Source organism: Coregonus lavaretus, assembly GCF_964263955.1.
Source record: "Coregonus lavaretus genome assembly, contig: HAP1_SCAFFOLD_569, whole genome shotgun sequence".
Taxonomy (NCBI): Eukaryota; Metazoa; Chordata; class Actinopteri; order Salmoniformes; family Salmonidae; genus Coregonus; species Coregonus lavaretus.
The window spans coordinates 290,349-300,420 of record NW_028162988.1 but is presented as its reverse complement, the minus strand read 5'-3'; the positions used below and the strand labels follow the sequence as shown (position 1 = coordinate 300,420).

At 39.2% G+C, this 10,072-nt stretch overlaps 1 protein-coding gene across 3 annotated transcripts; it reads right to left on the bottom strand.

Moving 5' to 3' along the window:
- Window positions 1–849: 849 nt before the first annotated feature.
- Window positions 850–5,842, bottom strand: LOC311118613 (cystein proteinase inhibitor protein salarin-like). Of its 3 annotated transcripts, none has more exons than XM_084193402.1 (5): window positions 5,743–5,842; window positions 5,290–5,346; window positions 3,521–3,619; window positions 2,410–2,552; window positions 850–1,990 (listed from the first exon to the last, which is right to left on the bottom strand). In XM_084193402.1, exons 3-5 carry the CDS (start codon window positions 3,576–3,578, stop codon window positions 1,928–1,930), a joined length of 264 nt encoding a protein of 87 aa, XP_084049528.1. In that variant the 5' UTR covers window positions 3,579–3,619; window positions 5,290–5,346; window positions 5,743–5,842; the 3' UTR covers window positions 850–1,927. The 3 variants fall into 3 exon arrangements, with proteins under 3 accessions (XP_084049528.1, XP_084049529.1, XP_084049530.1); XM_084193403.1 differs by having other exon boundaries at window positions 850–1,891; XM_084193404.1 differs by lacking the exon at window positions 5,290–5,346 and having other exon boundaries at window positions 5,743–5,825.
- Window positions 5,843–10,072: the final 4,230 nt, after the last annotated feature.

Here is a 10,072-nt window from a genome sequence, read left to right as displayed (position 1 = left end):
AAGCAGGAACTGAAGATGGCTGCAGTACAGGCCTGGCAGAGCATCACCAGGGAAGATACCCAGCGTCTGGTGATGGCGATGCATCGCAGACTTCAAGCAGTCATTGCATGCAAAGGATATGCGACCAAATATTAACAATGATTACTTTATTCTACATTATGTTAAACTGTCCAATGATTTTTGATGCCCGAAAATGGGGGGGACCATGTACAAAAGCTTCTATAATTCGTAAACGGTTCATCCGATATGTATGAAAATACCCTCAAATTAAAGCTGACAGTCTGCACTTCACCCTCATTGTCATTGTATCCTTTCAAACTCAAAGTGCTAGAGTACAGAACCAAAATAACAAAACAATGGTCACTGTCCAATGAATTATGGAGCTCACTGTATATATTTCATTTTTTTGTAAAAAAAAAAAAAGGTGGGGTTATTACATGATTCCATATGTGTTATTTCATAGTTTTGATGTCTTCACTATTATTCTACAATGTAAAAGGTAGTAAAAATAAAGAAAAACCCTGGAATGAGTAGTGTGTCCAATCTTTTGACAAGTACTGTATATGTGACCAAACCAATTTGATGACTAAGGGTTGAAAGATCCCCTCACTTCTCAGAAAGGGAGTTTTGTAATTGTGGAAGATTTCCCCCAATTCTGCTTCCTGTGTTTACCGTGACTCATCGTGACCAGCACTGCACACACACACACACACACACACACACACACACACACACACACACACACAAAGACACACACAGCAGAAACGCACACACACACACACACACCCTATGCACATTACATTGTGAAAAAGCATTTCTTACCATACAGTAACAACAAAATGCCAACAGTAAAGTTGCCTTACAACTTTATTTACTGTAAATGAAATTCAAAAGTTCAAAGGTTTTGTAAACTATGTATTTATTCTTTGTTGTATATTTCCTTAATATTACAATGTCCTCGTTGTAAAGTATTTGGAGCTAGCCATAGACCTCGTGTTGTTCCTGTGTGAGAAAACAGGAAGACAGAACCTTTGAGACCTAACTATCATTCTTCTCTTCCCGACAGCTCATTATGCCACCACAGCAGACCTCGTGTTGTTCCTGTGAGAAAACAGGAAGACAGAACCTTTGAGACCTAACTATCATTCTTCTCTTCCCGACAGCTCATTATGCCACCACAGCAGACCTCGTGTTGTTCCTATGTGAGAAAACAGGAAGACAGAACCTTTGAGACCTAACTATCATTCTTCTCTTCCCGACAGCTCATTATGCCACCACAGCAGACCTCGTGTTGTTCCTATGTGAGAAAACAGGAAGACAGAACCTTTGAGACCTAACTATCATTCTTCTCTTCCCGACAGCTCATTATGCCACCACAGCAGACCTCGTGTTGTTCCTATGTGAGAAAACAGGAAGACAGAACCTTTGAGACCTAACTATCATTCTTCTCTTCCCGACAGCTCATTATGCCACCACAGCAGACCTCGTGTTGTTCCTATGTGAGAAAACAGGAAGACAGAACCTTTGAGACCTAACTATCATTCTTCTCTTCCCGACAGCTCATTATGCCACCACAGCAGACCTCGTGTTGTTCCTATGTGAGAAAGCAGGAAGACAGAACCTTTGAGACCTAACTATCATTCTTCTCTTCCCGACAGCTCATTATGCCACCACAGCAGACCTCGTGTTGTTCCTATGTGAGAAAACAGGAAGACAGAACCTTTGAGACCTAACTATCATTCTTCTCTTCCCGACAGCTCATTATGCCACCACAGCAGACCTCATGTTGTTCCTGTGTGAGAAAGCAGGAAGACAGAACCTTTGAGACCTAACTATCATTCTTCTCTTCCCGACAGCTCATTATGCCACCACAGCAGACCTCGTGTTGTTCCTATGTGAGAAAGCAGGAAGACAGAACCTTTGAGACCTAACTATCATTCTTCTCTTCCCGACAGCTCATTATGCCACCACAGCAGACCTCATGTTGTTCCTGTGAGAAAATAGAGAGATGCTCATAGACGGCACAAAGCACTTTTTCAGAATACAGCAGCATACTGTATGAAACCCAGGGATGCATTCATGAACACAATGTTTAAACGCGTTAGAAAAATCTTTGGGGTACCAATCAAACAAAAACATTAGTTTGATGAATTCAATCATTAAAACAGCCTGGTACCCAGGCTACTCTAACACATTTTAGTTCTGTCAGTGAGTTATGAAGAAGAAGAAGAAGAAGAAGAAGAAGAAGAAGAAGAAGAAGAAGAAGAAGAAGAAGAAGAAGAAGAAGAAGAAGAAGAAGAAGAAGAAGAAGAAGAAGAAGAAGAACAAGAACAAGAACAAGAACAAGAACAAGAACAAGAACAAGAACAAGAACAAGAACAAGATTATTTGGTATAAATGGTTACATACCAAGTCAGACATGTGGTTCATGCCACATTGGAAGGCTGACTCTCCCCTGTCATATTTCTTGTTGTGTTCTATGACCAAGGTCCTACTCCCTAGCCAGATCTTCTTGCGCTTGGCTTCCTCCTCCTTGGATTTGTACTTCTTCCCTGTAAATACACACACTCTGTAAATGAGAATTAGAACTACTTTGTTAAACTGTGCAGTGTACAAGATTTTCAGTCTCATCACTGTATTCTTCGTGTTGTGTTGAAGTGTTCTGTCTACATGACGAACACAGGCTAGGATTGTTTTTCAGACAGGGTGTATTTTGATAAATTTTTGCCCAATTTATTTTCAAAGCCTGGGGAGAAGGAAAAATGTATTGTCTGTGAGAATTAACCTTATCATGATAATGCGACTGTGTGGTACTAATGCGACAATTATGCATCTACAAAATCAAATTTTGTTTAGAGTTTTGTTGCACAAGCAATTGACTAATAGAGTCTTATAAGCCCATATGGCCTGGGTAACCAAATTGTGTATGCCACTGAAATAAAATACATCAAAAAATGTATTTGACCTATATCATTATTATAGAACGTAATCACGTTCTACCAGGTGCACAGAAAAAGAAAAACTCAATCAAAAGAAAAACTCTATCAAAAGAAAAACTCTATCAAAAGAAAAACTCTATCAAAAGAAAAACTATCAAAATAAAAAATCTATCAAAAGAAAACCTCCTGAGTGGCGCAGTGGTCTAAGGCACTGCATCGCAGTGCTAACTGTGCCACTAGAGATCCTGGTTTGAATCCAGGCTCTGTCGCAGCCGGCCGCGACCGGGAGACTCATGGGCGGCGCACAATTGGCCCAGCGGCGTCCAGGGTAGGGGAGGGAATGGCCGGCAGGGATGTAGCTCAGTTGATAGAGCATGGCGTTTGCAACGCCAGGGTTGTGGGTTCGATTCCCACGGGAGGCCAGTATATAAAAAAAAAAAATTATTCACTAACTGTAAGTCGCTCTGGATAAGAGCGTCTGCTAAATGACGTAAATGTAAATGTATCAAAAGAAAAACTCCAGCACACTGGTAATCTTGATGCTTCCAAAAATTTAATGGATCTTATTTAATCATTATTACCATGTTCTTTTTTCCAATCTTCAAACTCTTTATCCACATCTTGACTTTCACTTGCCATATTCACTCACAGCCACAACCAGGCAGAACAGAAGCTTCAAACTGAAAAACATGACAAGTTATGTCCTATCTGTCTGACAGTAGTTCTAAGTTCATGAGGCATTATACTCTTCATGAATCAATGGGTGCCTTCAGAAAGTACTCACACTCCTCGACTTTTTCTACATTTTGTTGTGTTACAAGGGGGGATTAAAATGGATTTAATTGTCAACGATTTCCACAAAATACTCTGTAATGTCAAAGTGGAAGACAAATTCTAACATTTGTAAAATAAAAATAAATAAAAATAATAATACTAATAATAATATCTTGATTACATAAGTATTCAACCCCCTGAGTCAATTCATGTTAGAATTGTGTCTTTCTGGGTAAGTCTCTAAGAGCTTTGCACACCTGGATTGTACAATATCTACACATTATTCTTTAAAAAATTATTCAAGTTCTGTCAAATTGGTTGTTGATCATTGCTAGACAGCCATTTTCAAGTCTTGCCATAGATTTTCAAGCCAATTTAAGTCCAAACTGTAACTAGGACACTCAGGAACATTCAATGACATCTTGGTAAGCAACTCCAGTGAATATTTGGCCTAGTGTTTTAGGTTATTCCCCTGCTGAAAGGTCAATTTGTCTCTCAGTGTCTGTTGGAAGGCAGATTGAATCAGATTTTCCTGTAGGATATTGCTTCTATTCTGTTTATTTTTATCCTAAAAAAAAATCCTTTGTCCTTGCCGATGACAAGTATTCCCATAACATGATGCAGCCACCACCATGCTTGAAAATATGAAGAGTGGTACTGAGTGATGTGTTGTATTGGATTAGCCCCAAACATAACGCTTTGTATTCAGGACATAAAGTTCATTTCTTTGCCACATTATAGGCAGTTTTACTTTAGTGCCTTATTGCAAAAAGAATGCATGTTTTCAAATATTTTTATTCTGTACAGGCTTCCTTCTTTTCACTCTGTCATTTACTTTAGTATTGTGGAGTAACTACAATGTTGTTGAGTCATACTCAGTTTTCTCCCATCACAGCATTTAAACTGTAATTGTTTTAAAGTCACCATTGGCCTCATGGTGACTTCCCTTCCTCTACGGCAACTGAGTTAGGAAAGACGCCTGTATCTTTGTAGTGATTGCGTGTATTGATACACAAAGTGTAATTAACAACTTCACCATGCTCAAAGGGATATTCAATGTCTGTTTTGTTTTTCATCTACCAATAGGTGCCCTTCTTTGCGAGGCATTGGAAAACCTCCCTGGTCTTTGTGGTTTAAATTTTGTATTTATTCACTGCTCGACTGATTGGACATTACAGATAATTAATTGTATGTGTGGGGTACAGAGAATATGTTAAATCATGTTAAACACATGCAACTTATGTGACTTGTTAAACAAATGTGCACTCCTGAACTTATTTAGGCTTACCATAACAAAGGGGTTTCAGCTTTTCATTTTTAATTAATCTGTAAAAAAAAATCTAAAAAACATAATTTCACTTTGACATTATGGGGTATTGAGTGTAGGCCAGTAACACAACAAAGAGTCAACAGGTGTGAATACTTTCTGAAGGCACTGTATATAATTAATTGAATTGACCATTGAACAGCTGTACATATTGCAGATTCTACCTTTAATTAAGCTATTAGTATAAACGTTCCTCGGACATTATTGTCATACTCTATGAGAGATAAAATATTGGGTTATTTCCCTTACCTTTTCCAGAAAAAAGTGCAGAAGCAAAAACAGGTTTTCCAGTAAGCAGCGCAGATACTAAGTGATGAACGGAGGGAGAGGGGGCAGGGGATGGACGTCAGAGAGGAAGAGTGACCATATATGATCAATGGAGATAAAATTGTATTTATTTGGCAGCTAATGGCAAAATATAACATTGGGCAATCTTTATTCTCATAGTTGAAACACCAGATTTGCCATGTAAACTGCCAAAAGGGTATTTGTGAAACGGAATCGAATAAATATATCTATTTTATCAGATACACTATGTGTGTAGGTTACTATTTCTCTAACGCTACAATCCCTTCGTGGACTTGACTCATTCCTAAAGATGCTGGATGTAAGCATTTTGTGTTGTGGATTATTAATCTAACTATCATAATATCAAAGTATAGCACACAGTAGGGTTGTACTGTACAAAACAATGAGAAATACCTTCTGAAAAGCTGTGAATCTTGTCTTTTCTGCTGTATCACCCAACAGACAAAATGAAAGTTAGAAAATAGTACCGCCCACTTCCACTTCCTGAAGCAGAACCATATATATATATATATATATATATATATATCCACATAGAACGGCTATGGCTTAATACACATTGCTTTCTATGAAAATAACCCTTCTATAAAAAAAGATTTATTCGCTGTAATGCATTGGAGCGTGCTGCTGCTGTGGTGAGATACTGTAACTCGATCCGTTGGTACAGTATATGACGATACCAGCCCTTATTTCAAAGAGCGCTTGTATTGCAGTTAATTGAGTCTTTGATTTGATACATAAAATATATTTTAGTAGTAAACAGGCAAACAACGAGTCCCAGACAGTTCACAATAAAACATACCAGAGGGGAGCATCGTTTACTTGGCTACCTAAATTATTGGGATCATCTGGTTCTCATTTTGTGTCACCTCTATCAGAATCCTATTGTACTACCTTTTTCCTATTGGAAATCAAAAGTAATCCGATTGGATCCTATTTTTCGGTATTGGTATTTTATTAGGATCCCCATTAGCTGTTGCAAAAACAGCAGCTACTCTTCATGGGGTCCACACAAAACATGAAACATGACATAATACAGAACATTAATAGACAAGAACAGCTCAAGGACAGAACTACATAAAACGTTTTTAAAGGCACACGTAGCCTACATACACACAAACTATCTAGGTCAAATAGGGGAGAGGCATTGTGCCATGGTGTTGCTTTATCTGTTTTTTGAAACCAGGTTTGCTGTTTATTTGAGCAATATGAGATGGAACGGAGTTCCATGCAATAATGGCTCTATATCAGAGCACATGAGCGGAGTGGAGCGGGAGCGAGCGTGGTGCGTGAGCGGACGGATTTTGAACAGAGCGCAGAGCGGCATTTTTAAAAGGACGGAGCGTCGCCCTATGTCCCGCTCCAATTTCGCTCGCTCACACCACGAGTCTGAAGCAGTGGCGGTTTTACACGGAGGCCGGGGGAGGCCCGTGCCTCCCTGGAAATGTCCCTGGCCACCCCTGTGGCCCCCCCGTGCTGACCAAATAAAAAATTATGAATTTATAACTATTTTACACGCGAGCGCCAAAAGCGGAACTAATGCAACGCTCTACACGGCAACGTTCTACACGGGTAAATTAGAGTGGCGCACCGTTTTGCCAGACAGCACAACCGCCGTATCCTGTTGCTGTAGTGTATCTATATGATATATACGCTAGTAGCGTATGAGTGCCGCTGTGAGGAAAAAGAGATATAATGAACAATAAAACAACAAGCTTGAGCTTCTTAAGACACGGTGGGTTTATCTGTTCTCAATACCACCGGTAAAATGAATGGAGTTAGTCTGGTGTCCACATGAAGTTACGTGTGTAGACAAAGAGTCTGGTGTCCATATGAAGTTACATGTGTAGACAGAGACAGTCTGGTGTCCATATGAAGTTACATGTGTAGACAGAGACAGTCTGGTGCCCATATGAAGTTAAATGTGTAAACAAAGACAGTCTGGTGTCCATATGAAGTTACATGTGTAGACAGAGACAGTCTGGTGCCCATATGAAGTTAAATGTGTAAACAAAGACAGTCTGGTGTCCATATGAAGTTACATGTGTAGACAGAGACAGTCTGGTGTCCACATGAAGTTACATGTGTCTACTTAGATGAACCCACCGTGTCTTAAGAAGCTGAAGCTTGTTTTATTTTTCATTTTACATCATCTATCTTTTTTTCCTCACAGTACCAGTAGTTCCACACACTACTAGAGTGTATGTATGTATGTATATATATCCCACCAATCCTCTCTCAAGAGGTTTTCAAAAAGGGGCAAACTCATGTCTCAAGACCTGCTTCTGTTGGTTCCCCTCTCCTGCCTGTAACTTTCCATCCACATCCCCAAAGTTTTGTGGCCCATTATGACATCACTCCATTAAGTGATTGCTGCATGTACTGCTCTAAGGAAACACTTCTCTCTCTCTCTCTCTCTCTCTCTCTCTCTCTCTCTCTCTCTCTCTCTCGATAGATAGATAGAGTTTATGATTTTATTCTTTTGAATTATCTCTGCCAAACATCTATGTACTACAAATCTTCAAGCTCCACAGATGTTTTATGGCATCCACTAAACCTCTTTAGATATTTGTAAATTATACAGTGTGATACCTTTCAACAAAAGTTTATTTTATTTTTTACCAACTATGATTTTTCCTTTTGAAAACAAGCAAAGCAAGAAAAAAAAGATACAAAATCACTCCAATCATTGCACACTTGTGTCGTTCAGACTTTGCAGGTCCAGCTTTGACATGATGATCTAACTAACACTAATATTGTAACTAATATTGTAACTGAAATATGTATGATCCTATGATGAGCGATTGCTTACTTCCCTTTCACTCTTAAAAAATTACTGAAAAAAAATGTGTATAAAAAGGTATATGTAGTATATGTTTGTTTAGTGAGCATTCATGCTGTCATTTTTTCCTAATGTGAACTATGGTGGAAATGTGCTGTCCTAAATGGACTTGCCCATATATGTTGTAAAGCCTTTTTTTGTACACCTGCTCATCAACTGACAGTGAAGTACACAAAGACACAGACACACACACACACAGACACCTGTAATATTCTTGTTTTCATGTTGTTGCTGATATCCATCAGTGTTGTTCATATTGCTACATTGTGTTGACATGATTGTTGCTTTTAAACGAATGTTAACTTAATGTTTATTGTCTGCATCCTATTGGACTACTGGATGTTAATGTGTAACACGTTTCCCTGTTTATGTGCTTTAGCAATACTGTATGTCAATATGGTCATGCTAGTAAAGCCTCTTTGAATTGAATTTCTTTTCTGATTTGGTTTATTTTACCTAAATGGATACAGGGTAGTGTGTTTTGTTTATAAATCACTCAGAAAGTTTTCTTTCTTAAAACAAAATGTGGAATCAACTGTCCACAGTAGTGGGGCTTCCATAAATAGGAAATGGCACATTGTTGTACCCTTTGTTGTATCCTGGAGTTTTGTTCACATTGAATATGAACCCTGTATTTGTACCCTGTACTTTTTAATTTTTTTAAAAAAAAAATTATTTTAATTTTTATGGCACTATCTCTCTTGCATCTGCACTCTTGTACAAAATACGTGCTATAATAAATGTCATATGATTTTAAAGTAAAATAAAGTTTATAATCTTTGAATATCATGTGTTGCCAGTTTTTTTATGTGTGCCCCCCTGATTAAACACTGGCCCCTCCTTGGCCCCCCTAGTAAAATGTGTCTAGAACCGCCACTGGTCTGAAGCATGCTCATTGCTCAAGCCTGACCCAGAATCCATCTGTTTAATTTAATTTGTGTCGTCCATGAATTTGTATTTTATAGAGCGAGAGGAGCAGCAGCAGCAACAAGAGAAAAGGGTTGAGGAATTCAAAAGTGTATTCACTGCACGCAAAGGCCCAACCATAACAAGGGAGAGAAAAAGAGAGCTGGATGTAGCATTTTTTTAAATGATTTTCATGGACTATGAACCGCTGAGTAAAGGAGAACGCGAAGGGATGCAACACTTCGCCAGCGCAGCTCAACCGGGCTACACCCCCCAATGGGCATCGCTGCTTTTGTAGAAACATTGGCAAACAACGTGTCAATTCGCTATGGAATATACTATACTGATTAACATCTCATTTTAGCGTCAGTGTTAGATCCCCGTTTCAAGACAGAATTGATAATCCGAGATGAGTCTGTATGCAACAAATTCGGGGAGATAAAGTAAGGCTGTGGTTTAAGCTAAAAGTGAAATACATGCAGATTTTGTTCCTTTTTTGGAGTGAGCGGGGGACGATTTGAGTGGAGCGCGATGCAAACTGCGTTGAGCGCTGAGCGATAATGAGCGGACTGGCCTGATGTGGCTTTGAGCGGGGGGAGCGGAGGGGTGAACAGCTCCGTGAGCGAGGAGCTGAGATTCTCACCACTCCACTCCGCTCATATGCTCTGCTCTATATAATACTGTACGCTTTCTTGAATTTGTTCTGGATTTGGGGACTGTGAAAAGACACCTGGTGGCATGTCTGGTGGGGTAAGTGTGTGTGTCAGAGCTGTGTGTAAATTGACTATGCAAACAATATGGGATTTTCAACACATTAATGTTTCTTATAAAAATAAGAAGTGATGCAGTCAGTTTCTCCTCAACTCTTAGCCAAGAGAGACTGGCATGCATAGTATTTATATCAGCCCTCTGATTACAAGACGAACAAGACGTGCCGCTCTGTTCTGGGCCAGCTGCAGCTTAACTAGGTCTTTACTT